The 20,247-nt window shown below is 40.8% G+C and overlaps 1 protein-coding gene and 1 long non-coding RNA gene across 3 annotated transcripts in view; one reads left to right on the top strand and one right to left on the bottom strand.

Moving 5' to 3' along the window:
• The window catches only part of dpy19l1l (dpy-19-like 1, like (H. sapiens)), a 28,712-nt gene extending 8,699 nt beyond the window's left edge, over window positions 1-20,013 (bottom strand). Inside the window, exons 1-15 of the mRNA XM_056380934.1 lie at window positions 19,283-20,013; window positions 18,843-18,867; window positions 18,654-18,741; window positions 15,808-15,945; window positions 14,830-14,950; window positions 10,905-10,998; window positions 10,561-10,618; window positions 9,010-9,101; window positions 7,743-7,842; window positions 4,956-5,033; window positions 2,579-2,665; window positions 2,294-2,353; window positions 1,396-1,476; window positions 772-873; window positions 254-325 (exon numbers count right to left, since the gene is read on the bottom strand). Coding sequence (XP_056236909.1) covers window positions 254-325; window positions 772-873; window positions 1,396-1,476; window positions 2,294-2,353; window positions 2,579-2,665; window positions 4,956-5,033; window positions 7,743-7,842; window positions 9,010-9,101; window positions 10,561-10,618; window positions 10,905-10,998; window positions 14,830-14,950; window positions 15,808-15,945; window positions 18,654-18,741; window positions 18,843-18,867; window positions 19,283-19,505 — 1,419 coding nt within the window. The 5' untranslated portion in view covers window positions 19,506-20,013. The remainder of the gene's footprint in view (window positions 1-253; window positions 326-771; window positions 874-1,395; window positions 1,477-2,293; window positions 2,354-2,578; window positions 2,666-4,955; window positions 5,034-7,742; window positions 7,843-9,009; window positions 9,102-10,560; window positions 10,619-10,904; window positions 10,999-14,829; window positions 14,951-15,807; window positions 15,946-18,653; window positions 18,742-18,842; window positions 18,868-19,282) is intronic.
• Window positions 12,867-15,202, top strand: LOC130172310 (uncharacterized). 2 transcript variants are annotated; one of them, XR_008828252.1, is made up of 3 exons: window positions 12,867-13,708; window positions 14,525-14,615; window positions 14,774-15,202. It is a non-coding gene; the product is annotated as an uncharacterized LOC130172310 (long non-coding RNA). The 2 variants fall into 2 exon arrangements; XR_008828251.1 differs by having other exon boundaries at window positions 12,867-14,615.
• Window positions 20,014-20,247: the final 234 nt, after the last annotated feature.

The following is a 20,247-nucleotide window of genomic DNA, read 5'->3' as shown; positions in this document are numbered from 1 at the left end:
AACTTATCTGTGTGCTTTTTGTATATTAAAAAAAGTTATTAAACAGCATTATTTCATCATAAAGTTTCATGTTTAATTAACTTCTGATGAAGCCTATGATGGAAACACAGCTGCTTCTTTTGCCACAGACTTTGAGTTTCACTTCACACATCTTTATGTCCTCAGTATGTTTTGCAACCAGACCTTCTGTAACACGCTCTTTTATTCTAAAACAAACAAAACTGCTTCCCCATCTCCGAGGAATGAGACTCACCCTGACAGCAATGAGAGCAACCACCAGCATGTTGATGGGCAGCAGCAACGTTTTGAGATAACGTAGAGGGGTCTGAGGGAGAGAGACACACAGTGAGGTAAGGTAAAGTGAGAGGAGAGAGAGTTTGGCGACAGCTATCTGATAATGTTTTAAAAACACACAATACACAAACCAGGCGGCTGTCTATCACACAACTCTTCCCAAATTGAGCTGCCAGGTTTCTATTTGCCCCTTAAATACAGAGCACAGACCTGGCTCCCCCTCCACACTCAGCCCAGCTTTGATACAGAACAGCAGGTTTTCATATCTGGTATCTTCACGGGAGCCTGAGCGACATTTTGAAAGCTAAAATTTGGCGAGATTTTCACAACAAACAGCCTGAGACTTGTATTTTTTTTTATCTGTGAACAAGGCTGCGGCACACACACAGCTCTGTTTTTATCACCATTCATTTTGTGGCAGAAAGATAAATGTCAGCTCTGATGGGAGGCCCGGATTTTAGTTAAAACAGACTTTACCTCCAACTCCATGAAGTCAAATTCTGCAGCACACGTGTACATCAGAGTGTGGAAATCCTTGTAGCTGGTGAACTTTGACTTGATCAGTCCACTGATGTGAGCCTGGACAAGAAAACAGATGAAAGCTTTTATATACATTTTGTTTTTTTTGATTTTTTGATTTCTTCTTCTATTCCTGACTTTAATGTTATTTATTTTTCAGTTTGACCTTTTTCTGATGGTGGAATTAAACATTATAATAAAATAAGGCCATTAGTTTCACAAGGCCAATCTAAACCTTAGCAGCTAAGTTTTAATTTGTGGGTCGATTAACCTCATTACTTTAATGATTAGTCAGTGTAGGGAGTATCATCAAACATTTATACATTGTTCTATACTTCGCTATAGTTTTTTGTCCAACTGCTGCACTTTTCTACACGTAGCCATAAAAAACATGGAAACTCTTTAAGTCAAAAAGTATCATCAGTATCTTCTCAGGAATATAATTAAATGTGGACATATTTCAAACCGAAAACCTGCAATTAAAAAAAACAAACAAACAAACAGGAGGTTGAAGAGCAACTTCACTAATAAACTGACACATACGTGTTTGGATGGACTTAGTGTGAAGTTACCGTCACTTACATCATCAGAGGCTCCGAGGACTGTGGACAACATGAATTTGAGCAGAACTGTGGAGCCGACCCACGCCATCACCTGCATCACCTGAGGAGGAGGAAGAGGAAGACATGTACACACACACACACATACACATACACACACACACACACACACACACACACACACACACACACACACACACACACACACACACACACACACACACACACACACACACACACACAACTCAGACAGGAACCCGGGATCAAGGCCTCGAGGTGCTGTGCGGTTGGGAGCTTTGTTGTTGTTGATTGTAAAAAAATTCAGCCAATTTTTTTTAACCTCCTTTATCTTCAGCTTTTTAGTTCCTCTGAATGAGAGCTCACAAAACCAAATATTAGACAGGAGTCCAGAATCAAGGCTGAATTATCAATAGTGTGTCTCAAATTAGTCACTCTGGTAATTTACTGAATTTAAACATTTAATATAAAATGGCTGCATGTGTTTTTTATTCTTGGTAGAATTAGTCCCTTCCTTAAACACAAGAAGCAGAATTTTAATTCTACTGGATTATTGGAGATGGTGGAGAACATGGATTAAATATGAGGCCTGCAACTCAATAATATAGAGGAATTTTCTAAGCTGTAATTACTTCAATGTCAAACTGACAGCATAAATGATTATGTGGGGATTCTTGGTTTTCTTATTCTCTCTTTTTGTATCCTTAATACGTTCATTTTTTTCTCTCTCCTACAATTTATGTTGATTTATTTTTCTTTCCTCCTTTCTCTTTCATGATAAAACATTCAAGTATTTAAAAAAATGTCAGAATTATGAACATCATCATAAGCAAATATAAAAAGTAGAGTAAGTGAGTGTAGTTAGGACAAAAAACACAGAAGCAGGAGTCAGTTGTACGCACCCAGATGACGATGCCGGGTCTGAAAACTTGAGCGAACCGATCCCTCAGTGCGACGATCGCCTGGAAACCCCCCCCCCCCCCAAAAAAAAGGAAATTAAAACTTTAAACTCACCCAAAATGATAAAGCAGCACATATCGTCTCAGTCACGGCGTTCTGATTTCAGTCCATTTCCTTTTACTTGTACAAATGTACTCATTACTTTGGACTAACTTTTCCTGTCAGGCCCCATCTATCTCAGAACATTCAGCGGCCGCACATACATCAGACGACAAGGTCCAACTCACCCAGATGGAGACGAGCGAGGAGGCGTAGAAGGACGTGAGGAGCATGGAGTTACCGAACATCAGGATGAAGCAGACGCCGAGCGTGATCTGTGGGGGAGGGAGGGAGGGAGGGAGGGAGGGAGGGGGGTGTGACAGGAAGAAGGTGTTATTGTGATGAATAACGCCTCCTTAACATCAATCGCGGTGGTGAACAAGGCTGTGGACTATGCGATCCGGTGGCTTCATGTGCATCATCTGTGTGTGTAATTAGAAATAATGCTCCACACGCGAGCTTGGCAGGGAGCTCGGAGGCGCAGCCAGCGTCTGTAGGTTTTCACTGGTCTCATGAAAAACACTCTGTGTCTCTACAGTAGGAGGGTGGTCTGGGGTAGATCGCATTAAGTGCCAACAATACGTCTTTCTGTGCCACAGTGTTGTTGAAAACACTCCAGAGATTTAAAGCAGTGCATTAAACTTTGAAGAATCGCAGAATATAATCCTATTACATTAACTTTCTGATGCTTAATCCCACTGTGAAGAGTGGAATAATGCTCCACTCTGTATTATGTAGACAGCCGGGTGACCAAAAAGGACATTTTTGCTGTGTTGAAACAATCAATATATTACAGAAAATTAATGGTCAACCATTTTTTAGAACTGATTTGGGCTGCAAAAAAAAAATTCTCGGTTACGTTCTTGATTTATTGACGGGTCCATAAAATAATGAAGAATATCCATCACAAGTTCCAAAACCTAAGATGACATTTAAATGTATTATTTTGTCCTGTAACACTCACTTTCACTTTGAGAAGCTACAACCTGTGATTTTTTTTTTTTTGCATTTTTTTCTTAAAAAGGTCCAATATTTGAGTAATTACCTGTGTTTAATCTAAAGTTTTGATATCCATATTAAATGTATTTGTGGTTTTAAGTCACAAAAACTATCTCAATATAGTTTTACATCTCCTTTTCTCTCACACTTCTCTCTGGAGCCCTCGCAAGAATGGGGCGTTTTGTGTCCGTTTCTGAGGCCCTCTTCTGATTGGCTGGTCAGAGTGACGCACGGGCACGCCCACCACAGGTAATGGATTGTAGCCTACTACTGTACAACTCAGTGAACAGTGCGAACAGCAATGGTCAGTCGGCGATGAAATGAGCCGAACAGACTCAGGTATTTCAGAAAAGTCCTGACGGCTGGTTTTAAGTGTCTGAATACAGGCTGTGTGCATTTCTCTCTGGACTGAGGCTTTGATACTGTCACAGTATTAATATAATAATAGTAACACATGGGAATCTATCTTTATATTATATGGGACCTTTAATAAAAGAAAAATGACTTGAATATCAAAATTGTTGGAGATTAATTTTCTGTTGTTCAACCAGTCGATAAATTGACTTTCACGTATTTAACTGAGTAACTGTGTCTTTTTCAAATTAAAGTACAGAGAATACTTTGGGGTCTGAAGGCGTCACTTTGGGAACAGAGAAACTATTGTTTTACATTTAAATCTGGAAAAATAGACGGATTCATTGATAATGAAAATATTAGTGATGTGGAGCACTATCGCAGTAGCGTGCGACTCTGTAACAAGTGACTCTGCTCAGCATCGTTAACAACTCTGTAGGTCATACAGGACACACGCCTGGTCGTCTGTGTGTTCTTGAACACACACACACACACACACACACACACACACACACACACACACACACACACAAAGCCAAAGTCATCATTGCCAAGCTCTGTAAATTATGCAGAGCCATATGCCTTCCTCTGACACAAATCTCCACCATCTTACCACAAAGGGCCTCCTCCTTATCTGTGGAGCACACAGGCCCTGGCTAACAGCCTGGCATGCTGAGGGGATTAGGGGGAAAGAATGTGGAGCAGAGGGACGAGCGGCCAGAGTAACACACACACACATACGCACACACACACAAAAACATCTTTACACATTCTCACATACAGAGATATACTTTTGTCCTTGGCAGAGTGAACCACATATCCTCCCCTCTTTAATGCTAAAAAGGCACTGGTACACGCACACGAGCATAATTAACACTGAGGAAAGTCATTCCCGTCTCCACCGGCGTCGTCCTTCCAGCTCGTGTGAAATTCTTCGAGGCGAGGAGGCGGGTGAGATAAAGAGAAGTGAGGCAGAGCACATTACACCTCAGAGGACAGTAGCTGGAAAGACTTGTGTTGGGTGCAACACATGATCCAAACACACACACACACACACAGCTTTTTCCTCCTAATTTCAGTGTTATTCAGGGTGTTTTTCTTAATTAATTCTTAATAATTTAACACAGTGCCTCTGCATGATGCACCAGCGACCAGTTAATGTCAGGTAAGGAAAAAAGAAACACTGCAGGATTTGGAAGAGACATACTGTACCATATGTGTGACCAGGATGGACTGCATCTTGGCGGCGCCGAGGTAACCCAGGATGTAGGAGGCAAACAGAGAAGCCACCTGAAACAAACAAAATAAAAACAGTCAACTACACACTCCAGAAAACATCCATAGTCAATAAAAATGCATCAGTATATTCTATGTATTATATTAGTCGAATTTAAACCACTGGGTTTTCAACTACTACATCTGCTTACAGATAGGACACGTAGGCAGTTTACAAATCTCAGCTTTATAAATCCCTACAAGACGCTGTGTTCTTTACAGCAACCAGTCAAGGTAAGGATAATCGATCAATCAAAATACGATAAAATAAAAATCTGAGAACTGAAACTAGGACTGTACTCCCACTGTAAAGCCTCTGTTTTCATGGCTGTAAAATGTGATAACGGCGCAGCAGTGTGTGTTCTCACATCTGCGCTGCCAGACACTGTGATGAGCTTGATGTGGGTTTCTTATGAATAGTCCGCCCACTCTGTTCAGCTTCGACTAGAGAGCACGGCACCTGTGACAGACAGCGGACAGAAAGATCTCCTTCCTGTTGTCTGCAGAGCTGCACAGGGCGCAGAGACCCAGAGTCTCCATAATGGCACAATGATATTATATAAGAAGCATATAATAAACTCACTGTTGCGTAGCTACAACAGAACATGCTTTTACACGATAAACTCAAACTCATATAAAGTTGGATTAAGTCACAAATGAACAGCAGTGAAAGTAGAAAATAAGAAAGTTACTATAAACTATACTGATGTTAGAAATTACATTTTAATTATGTTAAATCCGACATGGACCAGGCCTGAAATGATAAAGTCTGTAGCTTCACTGAGTTAAACTTTAAAAGACCATTTTAACACCACACAGAATGTGATTTAATTCTTGTTTCACGGTCACACTGGCCCATGTGTGAAGGACATGCATCAGCGAAAACCAGCAGGGATGATATAGCCCTGAATGATTTACCAAGTGCAGGAATCTATTGACATTTATATCACATTTTTGTTGCTACGTCCAAGGTGTATCACAATCCGTCCTAATAATATCATTAATTAATCATTAAACACAATATGAACCTGGATAAGAGTCAGACAATGGATGGGTAAATGGATGGGAGGATTAACCGACTAAAAAATAACCTTACGGTCCACATGTGAATATTAGTGGTCTGCAATAATGGAACTAAGACCTAAGAGAATATTTAAGACCTTTATAAATGAAGGACATTTTTGAAATCACTGCTTTTTAAAGACCCATTATGTAAACCAGTGCTGCCGTTCTTCATTTCAGTGCCTGCTAATATTGTTTCTGTTTTTATGGAGTCCTGCTGAATAATAAAACACATTTCCTGTTGCCTCCATGAATATATATTAGACAAATCTATTAACACATTTCAAGTTTACACTTTTCATAAACATGTAATTAGTATTCTTTAAATAAGTCACTTCATGAAATTACACACCAACGGTGTATGAGTAATATTGTTGAGTGTTTTCTGTTGGCAGCTGATGGATCTCCATGGTGAGAAGAAATCTTACAAATTAACTTCTGTTCGACTGTGTTGAGATTCATTATATCGGTGGCTGAGATGCCTGTTAGAGCGTCAACCCACACAGCTCATTATCTCTAATTAGTCTCACCTTTACAGTCTTTAGATTTGGCCTTTTTCTGCGGTGGAGTTAGTGCCCTAAATATATATTGTGCATCCACTCCACATCGGTGGTGCATGTGTAGCAGTTGATTCATTGAATACAAAACGGTGTTGCGTTGATACTGAATAAACTGAAACAAAATGAACCGTACACTGAATAAATATGAGGGGTATACAATAATAAAGGGGATATGAGGGACCATAATATGCAGAGATCATTACTGTCAGGCGTCTCTCTCTTTGTAGACTGAGGACTGAGCAGTGACGGCGCATGCACAGCATCTGGTTTGTTTACACACAAGCGTGGTTGAGGTGTTCAATTAGCATCTTAGAAAATATAAAAACAAAGACATAATGGCTGTTAAATAACTCGTCTCTTGTTAAAACGGCCTGAGGGAGCCGCCGGCAGCGTGGGCTGAACTGTTGCTGAGCACAGATGCTCGCAGCAGTGACCCCTTTGTTCTGGAGTCAAGGTTAAAACTGCAGCTCTTCTATCTGCCAGCCTACACTCTCCAACGTATTACTTTCCCGTCTGAAAGAATCTCAACTCCACAGCCTCAACTACACCACCTCTAATATTATTGGATTTTTAGATGCATATTTTTCTACTGTGTGTTATAAGAGCTTGAATAAAATGAAGATGAAAATGGTGTATTCTTGTAATTTCACCTCTCTCTCAGGGCTGGGCAGTTAATCAAATTTTATTTTCGATTACGATTTTGGCTTCCAACGATTATGAAAACAAGATAATCGAGATAAAACGATTATTGTATCACATTCTCTTTTGCACATATTTTGTTTATTTGTTTTTCTATTGAATTGTATTTAAAGTTGAAGAAAGTCCACTCAGTAAATGCTTGTGTTTCCAAAGTCAATAAATAATCGTGTTAAATAATCGTGATCTCAATTTCTTTTGCCATAGTCGAGCAGCCCTACTCTCTCTGTCTCTTCTCTCTCTAGTCGATCCTGCCTCTTCATTTCTTTGCCAATGTCTGAACTCTTTCCCTCCCTGTCGGAGTCCTCTGGTCTCTCCAAGTCTCTATTCTCTCTCTCTAATCTCCTCTGTCCAATCTCCTTTCTTCCCACATTCTCTCTCAATGTTTCTCTGGCGCTCTGTTTACCTGAGTGAGCAGCACAAACTGGGCGAACTGCCAAGGCAGCATGAAGCACAAATTGGAGATGCCCAGAGCGACCATGGCCGTCCTGCTCGGGTTCCGTGTCCTGGGGAGAGAAGAGCGAGACAGAAGAGAGGGGGGGGGGGGGGGGGGGGGAATAGAAATGGAGTGGTGAGAGAGTGTGGGAGATAAGAGAAGATGTATTAAGACGACTGAGAGAACACACACACACATACAAGCACAAACGTTCAAATTTCACTTTGAGTGTACTACAAAGACCTGGCTATGTAGTGAGAAATACAAACTGTTAAATTGATATGAGTCACAGTTTACCGACTGCACTCGCACAACTCGAGGTGGCGTCCGCTGGCTGAAGTGCAGAGAGAAGATTACTGGTCTGTGACAAGTACTTTATCTCACCAAAGAGCCTGCTTCAGAGGAGCAGGCTGACAACAGAGGCAAGCTCCACTTCACCCCAGTAATTACAACACAAAGGACAAACTGTTAGAAACTGTAGCTTGTGATGCTTTAAGAGGGAAACAGCTCTCTGATCTCCTCTGGTTATTTCACATATTTACAGTTCAACAGGCTGTTAAATGGAAAGAAAACCACATTCTTCTCTAGCTTTTTTGATGGATCCACGTATCACAAATTTGGTCATTCTTCAACAGAAATAACAGATTAACACTGTTACACACAGATAGGTGGTGCGGCAGAAGTAATGAATAGAGGACACCTAGACGAAGCTAATTTGTAGCCCACACATCGATGAGGCTTTTAAATCGAGGTTTAACGTCCAAATAAATAACTTGATAGAACAGGACAAATAAAACTGACTGTGTACACGTGTGAACACGTGTGAACCCTGACATCCTGGTGTGTGCGTGTAGTATGAATCCAGCCTGTGCGAACGTAACAATCCAAGCAAAAGCTGTTCAGAGTTCACGTCTTTGACTTCTTTGTCATTGTTTGAGCAATTGTTTCACTTGTGGAGTGAAGACACAATAAAATGTAAATCACAAGCATAAAGATACAATTGGATTCAAGGGAGTGAATACCAAATGTTCACTGAAATAAAAGATTAATTAAACAGGGGGGGTAAGAATAATGGCAATGTAATATTTCAACATAAAATTAAAGAAAGAAAATGACTCTTCTTTATTTTGGTATTTTTTATGTGCTGATGTGGAGAATTTGCCAACAAGTAAAAGAAAAAGACTTATTGGGGACATGTGGAGGAGTGATTTCGGACAGAGACTGAAGGTGAGTTTACCGTAGGATGTAGGTGAGAAGCAGCATTTGCAGGACTAAGAAAGGGTAAGCGAAGCTCTCCCTCAGCGGTGGAGTCCACATCACACGGGTGCTCTGATAACAGACAGGAACACATACAAGAAGAAGTTATTAAATCCTGTATGGACACATGATTTTGACCTTTCATGGTCTGGGACGTTTCTACCATCCGTTTACTGATGTGTTTCACATTCTTTCTGCTGCTGGCAGATGTTTCTCAGAGGACTGACATTACATTTATCTGGCAGATGTTTTTGTCCAAAGCTTTATTTATTTTATTTGTCAGCAGGTTGCGCTGTTTCCACAAATGCTGAAAATCTAATATGTTTAGTGCAGAGATGTCCTCAGCAGATCCTCCACTGGTATCAACTAAAATAAAACAAATCAAATACTTATGCTTAACTGTTCTGTTTTCTACCAGCTGCTGCTGTAAAGCTGATCTTCTTTATGACAAGCCATGCACTCAGCCAAAGGCCATCTGTGAGGGAAGAACCTCCACTCTGTAACACTTCTGTAGAAGTGACACACTGTTATTTCAGTGTGAGAGGATGCATATCTAATCAACACTGCAGAGCTTCTGCTCCTATGTATATATTTAGTTTTAACCTGTATACCGAGCACCGGAGGCACACAGATTTCAAGCAAAGACCCCTAAACTGACACCATTTAGACTACAGGCCCCCCCACGTTACCCCCAACTGGTAAGATTTTTGCTTTTAGATGTTTTATTACACAAAGTGTTTGGAACCCATGACCATAATAATCATACATTCTGGCATTGTGTTACTTATGGATCGATAATAATGGAAATGAATTATTCCCCCTTTTGCTAGGGACCTCCAGGAACCCCATCAAGGACCCCTGAGGTCCCCGGACCGCACTTTGAGAACCACTGGTGTATGTAATGGATTGGACTCTGTATCAGCAGATACTCTGTATTAAAAGGACCTGGATCTTTATAGAGGAACTAAAACAACGTGATCGTGGCATCAGTTTTCTGTCCCCTGGCTGCTACATATTCTAGATGGTTTGTAAAAGAAGAACTTCACTCTGTCACTTGATAAAATCCCACACCATTACTTCTACACAATAACACACTTCACACTATAATCTCACACATGTTTGTCACCTCAGAGCATCTCATTGAATGTGAAAATCCTGCTCCTGAAATGTCACAAAGGGTGTCTGAAGGGACGGAGAAACACTGAGTGTAAGTGTGTGTGTGTGTGGTTGAAATGTCAGTGTATTGATCTGGAAAAATAGAGACTCGCTATTTGTTCTGGAGGAAACTGGAGAAGAGGAGGTGGGTGGAGGGACTCAGCTTTGAGTGCCAGCCCAAAACAACTCTAAGCTCCTTTGAGGGCTGAAATGAGCTCCTATTAACCACCCTCTGCTTCTCTGAGTGCTTTTTCATTCTGAGTTTTACACATTTCAGAGGCTTACACCCAGAGAGGCTTCCACTGAGCTACAAAGCTTCGCCATTTAAAAAAATACAGACACCGATAGTAAGGGGGGGAAAGGACTGTGCGCTCACCTCGCCGTGATTGAAGAAGAAACACATTGTGGTAACAATACCGCCCAGCCGGCTGCCACTAGAGAGAGAGAGAGAGAGAGAGAGAGAGAAAGAGAGAGAAGACGAAAAAAAAGAAAATGGGGATGCATGATAAGAGAGGCAGATAGCAGCAGACAGATTCAGAAAGGTCACCCTCCATCCGATCTTTCAAATCCATATTTTTGTCAGGTGCAAACCAAAAAACAGTATTTTTTCTGTCTGGGTGTGACAGCTGAGAGATGAGATGGACCATATAATTCATCCTCTCCTCTCTCCGATGCCCGCCGGAGCGTGACAGGACAGAGCGCCGGGCGGGAAGGAGCTACCTGAGGTAGGCGCCGTAAATGAAGAACAGGCTCATCATCACGCCGTTCAGCAGGAACACACAGGCCACGTAGAAATACGCCGGGTCACCCATGCCTAATGTGCACAACACACACACACACACACACACACACACACACACACACACACACACACACACACACAGAATGAAGGATTACTGATGGAGACAAGAGCTTGAGGAGACTAAAGCTGGTTCTACAAAGATCGATCAATTAATGAGACAGTAAACAAAAGAATGATTTGACAACTATTTTGATAATTGATGAATCATTGACTCGTCGTTTATCAACTGAAAATTAGCTAAATATTAGCATGCTAACACACTAAGGTAAGATAGTGAACATGGTAAACATGCTAAGAGCTGCTAAGAATCAGCATGTTATCACTGTGGACTCTTCTTTTAATACATTGTGAAATTTTATAGAAAACGAAAATTAACGAAAAACATAATTAACAGATTAATAACTAATGATCACAATCATTAGTTGCAGCTCTGACTGTAAGAGGAGATGAAACGGTGAATCTTTTTTCTGAGTTCTGCTGCACCTTCAGTCTTTACTAATGTGGAAGTGACACAAGTCTCCTTCAAACTGTGCCACTTGCATTCTGGGTGCGGTATAATTTGGAGAACTCCAATGTGATTAAGTCAGGTCAGTGCAAAAATAGCCCCTGAAAGAGGTAGCAACTCTGCAAAGCTCCTGGCCAGGATGATAAATTCACGGCGCTCTGCTCCACCTACGAGGACGCCACATACCCTGATCCCCTGCTGCAGGTTTTTCTGTGGCCTGAGTTTATTTTCAGCCACATTTTCCCCCTTCTGTGATTTCATGTTGGCTCCAAAGCACCATTTAGAAACTGTCCCATGCACAAAAATCTACAGGAGACATATAAGCTCTAAAATGTACAATTTGTGCATGTGCGTACAATAATTTGTGTTTTTCTGTTACATGATTGTGTGACCTTAAGTATGCAAATACTTCATACTTAGGTTTATGAGGATTCTGTGAGCTGTGTTTTGTTTGATCCATGTCACATACAAAACTTACTGTCCAGGGTCTAACACTGAATAACGATGCACTGAATCACGACACAAAACACTATCATGCTAAAATATAAAGAACGGCGCAGCTGTGCAACTTGCAATAAAAAAGATTTCACACACCGAGGTCATTCATGCTTAAAAAACTCCCTAACAAACGACTGGCCATATTTTCTGGTGGGAAACCGGTGAGGGATCATAAAAGGAGTTTGGATTTTACTACACAAAACAGTTGAACTGATACTAGAGAACATTTATTATTTATTTATCTGGGTAAGTCTTACAGAACATATTGCCGTTGACCAACTCGTGTGTTAACCAGCAGCAGGAGATGTAAAATTAAAATCACACTGAATAATAATGAGTTGAGTTTTGATACAGAAAACAAGGTTCCTCAATTTGTGGCAGTGGGTAAACGCAGGGTTTTCATGGCAACAAATGGACTTTACTTCACACCCATATTTAAACTGCATTTCAAGCACCATCGAATAATTTCCTCTCAGCGACGCTGCCAGACAAAATTAGCAGGCACACGGAGCAGATTGACAAGGCTGTAATGACTAACAAGATACGTGGAAATGTGCTGACATTACTAAGAGCTGTTTCATCAACACGATGTGACTGGAAATTACCAGAAAAACCACTGAGAAAAAAACGAAAACAAAAACACACTGGGAAAAAAACAACAACAGCTCAGCCTGAAAACCGAACAGATTCTCTGCCCTTCGCTGTGTCGTTCTACATCTCATGAAACTAATACAGCGACTGACTGTTACAGTAAATGTTTCCTCTTTCTGACCGTTGGCTCTTGTGCAAGGCAGCTTGCGTCAGGTTTATGTAAACACTGTGAAAACATTGACCCTGCAGTGGCTCGCTTCACTAATGAGACTGACAGAGACTGACAGAGACTTGCAGCTCAACAAAGGAAAGCTGAAACCTGTTTTTCACTTGTTTACTCTCAGCAGATTAACTGTTCTGGGAAATGCGTCTGAAAATAAAAAAAAAAAACTACTTCTGTGTAATATGTTAACATTTTTCTTTCCCTCAGGGCTGCTGTCATGATTATTGTTTCCCTTGCTGCTGCTGTGTTCTACCTGTTGTTCTGCCATGTTCTGCCATGTTGTTTTGCAGCTTTTCAGTCTTTCTTTGTTAAAAGCAGTATTCTATCTCATCTAAGTTTTTTGTTTTTTTGTATGGACAATAGTGCTGAAATGATTAGTCAGTTAACTGATTACTTATCTACTATCAATTGGCTAGAATTCTAATAAGTAATTAATCGTTTGAAGCCATTTTTCAAGCAGAAATGTGAAACATCACCTAGTTTCATCTTGTCAAATGTGAGGATTTGCTGCTTTTCTTTTGTCTTATGTGACAGTTAAGTCTTTGATTCAAGGAATATATATATTATTCCACTTCTCGGCCGTGCTAGTGACTTCCGTGTCTCTGCTGGTTGCCTGGCAACCTCGCAGACCTTTTACATATTAAACACACAAGATATAATGTGTTAATTAGTGAGAGTCAGAGATGCTGGAGGACAGATTTTGTTATCTCTGGACAGAGCCCAGGCTAGATGTTTCCAGTTTCGATGCTAAGCTAAGGTGAGCTTTTCACTGCATCGGAATATTTTTCTACTTCTTCTTCTATTCTACTTCCGCAGATCTGTGCCTCGACACAACCCTGTCTCTGAGCTCTGCAGGCAGCTCCTTCACCTCGCGGCCTGGTTACTGCTCTGATCTGCACTGTCAGGTGTGAGACCTTATAAAGTCAGGCGTGTGCCTTTCCACATCATGTCCAATCAGTTGAATTTACCGCAGGTGAAACTTCACAACAAAAGGGTCTGAATACTTATGTCAATGTCATATTTCAGTTTTCTTCTTTTTAATAAATTTGCAAAACAAAATTCTAAAATTCTGTTTTCACTTTGTCATTATGGAGTATGGAGTATAGATTGATGAGAGATTTTCTTTATTTAAGCATATAAGGCTGCAACAGAACAACATGTGAAGGAAAAAATTGAAGGGGTCTGAACACTTTCTGAATGAGCTGTAATCATCTGCCGGCTCGAGCCTTATTTTGAACAGACAGATGTGAAACTGCTGTGAATCCACTCATGGAACTCTTGGCAAGAAAGAAAATAAGCATATTTCCTAAATGCCAAACATTTTTTCTGGCTCCAGCTCTTCAGTGTGAGGATCTGCTGCTTTTTGGGTTTTTTTTTTTATTTTGCTGCTTTATCTCATTTCAATGTCTTGTTGGTGAGACAAAAGCAGTTTAAAGATCTTTGACTTGTTTCACCATTTTCTGACTAAACAATTCACTGATTAATTAAAAAAAGTAATCAGATTAATCAGTAATGGATATAATTGTTGATTGCCGTCTTAACTTTTAATATTATTCTTGTGCTTTGCTTTTAATCTGTGCATATGAAAAAATCATACTTGAGGATTAGAGTAAAAAATCTGATCCTTTAATAATCTGTTGAGCAAAAACAGGAATTAAGAGTGCTTGATGGCTTTGTTCAGTTCCTTCTATAAAATTTATTCATTTTCTCTTAACTGGCAGCTCCTCATGAGGCCGCTCTGACTGCGCCTGTCCACGAGTGAAGAAAATCATCTTCAAGACTGAAGAAATTAGTCATCCGGTCAATTCAACAGTGAGAGTACTTTGAATGTCAATGGAGCTCCAGGCAGTAATGTGATACTATGTGCTTGGGTAATGTAGATACACAACCTGCTGTGGGTCTGTGTTTCTGTGTGTGTGTGTGTGTGTGTGTGTGTGTGTGTGTGTGTGTGTGTGTGTGTGTGTACGCAGGCACCGATGAGCCTATTTGAGACTGGAGACTGGAGCTCCATGGCGACAGTCTTTACCTTCGCAGCTATCCACAGGAGTGAGTCCCTCTCCTCTGTTGATGGACCAGCACATCTTCGTGGGAATCCCAAAGTAGCCCATTACACCTGTGTACATCCGGTACCAGCTGGCCAGGACCACCTGGGGAGAGGGGGCGGACAGCGGGAGACATGACAGCCAGTGAAAAGCCTATTCAAACAACATGTCTGAAAGGACCTTTCTGTCCTGTTATCTCTGAGGAGAGCAGACACATGGGATTCTCATTGTACTCCTGCAGAAGTCGTTTACTGACTGCTTCCCTGAGCTGGAAATGTTGATCTTCTCTGCACTGCTTTGTGGATTAGCTCTGGTGAATCCAGGAAATAAAAACAGCTCATTAATGAGTGAAATCAGTTTTAAACTGAGGTCTTGTGCTGCCTTGTAATATTGCTCAGTTGTACAACCTCTGTCATACTCTTTGTTGGAAGGTGCTCTTCTTTCTTTTTTGGCTCCAATCCTGATCTGAGTCTTTTTATATTTATTATTACAAACACTCAGTCCACTCTGATGATACAGTGGTGTTTCTGTACAGAGTGCAGCTTCTTCCCTCACAGATGATCTTTGAGTACAGAAAGCAGCTGCAGCGTGCACATAAACCAGACTGGAGTAGCACAATTAACCGAGCCGTTAGTTGCAGCCCTAAACCAGACGAGAGGCAGGTTTAATTTTGGCCTGTCCTTGAGTTAATGAGAAGCTGCTTCAGCACTTGGGTGTTTCTACACTGCCCTTTGCTAATAAGAAGCTCAGTGGATCCATGTATTTTAACTGAACTCAGAGACACTCACCAATGCACCAAAAAATACAAGAATTTCTTGACACTGATTTATTGTAAGATTTGAACTTTTAGTGTGGAAGATTTTGACAAATTGACAGTCTGATAACAACAAATAAAATAGGTTAACAGTGACATGGGTGACGCTACCACACTGCAAATCATATGAATAACATGTCAACATTACCTCTGGATAGAGATTAAATCTCTTCAGTGTGTTAATAACCAGGGGATACTCTGTCAGCCGATCGTTCATGACCATGTGGAGGCCGTCCAGGAAAGAGGGAGCCTCAATAATGGTTTTGTAATAGGAATAGTACAGACCCTGGAACCAAGACAAAGTACATATGATAGATTAAACTCATGAACTCAAAATGAGAGAGAGGTTTGGTGGTGAATGAACCCAGGAACTCATTACTGACTTCTGTTGCATGGCAGATAAACAGAGACTCCATCACCATTTTTCAAATTCCTTGGAACACACATTAATTGAAGTGGAAAACTAACATTGAACACATCACTGTAAAAGCTCAACAGTGACTATACTTCCTCAGACGTCGTTAAAAAAAAACAAACAAACAAACAAAAGAAAAAACGGATCAAGCAACAACTTCTCGTTGTGTTTTTCTCAGCCATCACCGACTCCATTATCACATCCTCTGTTAACAAGGCAAACCACGTCCCTCAGCTGAATCTCTACACACTCACAGAACTGCAAAGCGAACAGACAAGATCATCTCCGACCCCTCACATCCTGCTCGTCACCTCCTCCAGCTCCTTCCCTCTGGGAGGCGCTACAGGTCGTCATCCACTAAATGACTAAACGTTTCACAAACAGCTTTTTCCCCTTAGCTACTAGGACCCTGAACTCCTTCCTGTAGCCCCTTCCTCACATTTCAGGAACGTGTATTCCCGCGATTGTCTTTTGTTGTCCCATCTATCCATCTATCTGTCTGTCTCTGAAATGTCAAGTGAGTGATGGAGACAGGCAGAACAAGAGAAACAAAGGAGAAAGCAGAGACTCAGGAGGAGACACAGCAGAGTGATCCAGAGAGACAGACACTAAATATAACTCTACAACAGACAACTCAGACAGAAGAAGCAGGAGTGAGTTACACAGACTCACAGCCCATCTGGTAGCACACAGCAAGAAAAATATTCAGCTTACATATGATTAAACTGTCACCTTCAGTGTCATCTCTTAAAAAAGGTTGTGAAGCCTGAGCTGCATGTCGAGCATCAGCAGCTTTTACACAGTTGTTGCGGTGCATTAAACATATGCTGTATTAAATCACACATATTTTTTCAGATCTTGCTCTTATGCAGCTGACTTTGCAGCATCCGAGGCAAAACGTGACAGAAAACCACAGATATGAGGCATGTGCCAACATTTTATCACAGCATCTGTCAGCTGCAGAGTCCACAATTGTTTATACTGTTATGAGAAGAAATTATCATTTTCTCTGACTGTGCAGATGATACAAAGTTGAAGGAGTTGAGCTTTGGTCATATAGCTCTTCTGGCTTGCGAATATTCTCTTCACTTGAAACCTGTGCAACTGACACACAACACCTCTGCATTTTTATCTGTTTTGGCTCAATCCACAGGCTTTCAGCTCTGTGGGACTCACAGGTCGAAGTTCACCTTCAGTTCAGCTTTTGCTTTGCAAATTCGCTCCGTCGTCAAATAGAAATACTGATGCAAGATGTCAACGTCTTTATTCTAGTGCTGTGTCATCACCCCTGTTCTGGACAATAATCCACTGCCAGATTACAAACTGCAGAATCGCTCAAATGGACTCTACAGTTTTTGATCACGCTGCTCAATATTTATTTATAAACCACATTCGAACCATGACATCACATCCTTTTCTGAGGCTGAAAGCTTTTGAACAGAAGGATAAAGCAACACTACCTTTATGGTGACTAGGGCTGAAAACTCACAATCATATTTATTATCTTTGATATACCCTTATTTTCTTTTCCTTCTTCTTCGATTAATTATTGTCAGAAAACATAGAAACATCCTTGTACTTAAGAAGCAAATGTCTTGTTTAACTAGGGAATGATCTGCTTGATTCAAACAAATGACTGATCGTCAAATAGAGATACAGATTAATTTTCCGTCAGTCGACTAATCGATTAATGATTTCCGCTCTAACGATGACATGTCCTCACATCTTTCTGGATATGTGCACGTTGCCTATCCACCACAGCACAGTACTTACTAGGTTGACTTCAGAACCCAGTCACACACAGCATAACAAGAGTCTCATATCAACAGAATCACAGTATTAGAGCTTAAATAACAGACTGAGTTTGAGTCATTTTTCAAGCAAATATGTCAAATATTTGGTAACAGCTTCTCTCTGTTTTATATGTCTATAAATTGAATCTCAATTGGTTTTGGACAGCTGTTCATACAAAACAGGTATGAAGAAGAAGAATGAGATATGCTGCACATTTTTCAAAATATTCTGACATATTATACCTAAAATGATTAGAAAAAAATCCATCCATCCAAGTCCTTCTTCCATGCAAAAATGTATTCTAGTCTTAATCTGATACTAATATGATGTTTCAGCTGTCTGTGCTAAACAAATCATGAGGATATCTACCAATGTTACAGTATCTGTTAACACCAAATTAGCTTGTTTGCATGCTGAGCTGTGACACAGGGAAAGTAATTAACTAGCAAGTAGACTTCTGACATGTCATATTATCTTCAGATAAACTCTGAAATGTATTTTTTACACAGAATGACAACTTTAGGTTTTGTCCCCATTCACTTACAATGAAAGGACTTTTAAGGGATCTCTTGATGGCCAGTATGGAAGAGGAACAACTGCAGCAAGTAAAACCTGTTACAATCTTTTACGATTACTGTTTTAAGACAGACTTGAAAAAATGTGAACTTCTCCTTTAAGATTAATCAGTTTTGTACCTGAAATTCTACTTAAGAGTCAAGTGTATGGCTGTTGGCTAACATCAGCCTCAAAACACCATCCCCAATAAAAAACAATGAAGCATTTACCATTTCTGTCCGAAAAGCCATCTCCTTCTCCAGGTTTGACAGATGTGAAAAGTGTCTGTCATTCTCAAACAGCTGTGAGAGGTGATACCTAATCAAAAGGAGGAGAAAATGTGTTAAACAAGAAGCTGCATCTCATAGCAATTTACAGCAGTGCTGTTGGAGTAATGACATGCTGATAGAGCAACTTACCAGTGCAGATATCCAGTCAGAGCAGCTGTGGACAGAGAGAAGTAACTTTCAGTGTTGCACAATAAATCTCACTTTCTGTTTGTAAAACTGCTATGACATCCAGAGAAAAGCCACTGGGGTGGAAACTTGGATAATGATATTTCCTGTATTTACTGTGGTGCATTTCGAGGAGAAATCATAGTAATATTAGCTTGAACTTTGCCAGAAAACCTGATAACACGTGTGTAGCTGCAGAGAAGAACCCAGGGTACTTTGATGGGATTTTGATGAATGGCAACAATAGGAAGCTAACTGGTGAGCTAGTGTTTAGGTGAGCTAACGTTAGCCAACAGATCAGCAGCAGCGATAACTTAATTTAGCGGCTCCGCTAATGCTAAAAAAAAAAACACACACAACGTTAGCAGCCGTTAGCAGCTAACAGGCTAACGCTCCTAACTTACCGAGGAGAAGAGTGATTCCCAGCTTCACGACTGCAGAGGGAGTTAGCCCAAGCTTGTGTCTGATGCCCGAGAGCCCGTTTGGATGAGAGCCGGTGAAAGCTTTGCCCTCCCTGCCTGGTCGCCTGATGTTACTTTTGCCAGGGGGCGAAACAAGCGGGCTCTTGTCGCGGTCAGCCTGGGTCGCTGGACTCTTCCCGGTCTGTTTTCTGTTTTTAGCCACCATGGTTTCCAGGAAGAGCCGAGGTTAGACAGCCGCGGAGCCGTTGGAGGGGGGGAAAAAAAACACAACCCGAGGTGTGTGTGTTTGTGTGTGTATATATATGTGTGTGTGTGTGTGTGTATGTGTGTGTGAGCGGAGCTAAGCAGCCCCACGGTTGCTCGTATCTGGTCCTCGGATCTGCCCCTTTACTACCTGAGCGACGCTTCCACTGACTCTCGTAGAAATCTGATGAAGCTTCGCCCCCAACCGGACGTTGAGCGGCACTACAGAGCTTCTGGCGGTAACCATGGCAACGTTAAGTAGCGGGTACCGAAGGAGTAATACAGTAAACACATTAGGGGTCACGGTAAAAGTGCAGTTTAACAACCTGCACTTCAGGCACTTTGTCCAGTATTTTCTGACAAAATAGGCCTTTATTCAATTTATTTACCAACAGAACTGCCTCCTTCAGAGCAGAGAAACAACATTTACACCTTTATTCTCAGGAAATAAAAAGTTATTTACGGTAAATTAGCAGGGTATGAAATATGAATTTATGTATGTGCACATATATATGTACATATTTATGTATATACATAGGTCATCACATATGTATGTACATACAATATATTAAAGAACGTCTATGTGATGAACATTTTGCGACCATATCTATTAACTATATTCAATTTATATATGCATGTTCATTAAATTCTAGTTTTATCTTGTGCCTTCTTGTTTATATGTGTTTTCATTATTAATTTTTCAT

Source organism: Seriola aureovittata, chromosome 7, assembly GCF_021018895.1.
Source record: "Seriola aureovittata isolate HTS-2021-v1 ecotype China chromosome 7, ASM2101889v1, whole genome shotgun sequence".
Classification (NCBI taxonomy): Eukaryota; Metazoa; Chordata; class Actinopteri; order Carangiformes; family Carangidae; genus Seriola; species Seriola aureovittata.
This window is presented reverse-complemented; position numbering and strand designations above follow the sequence as displayed.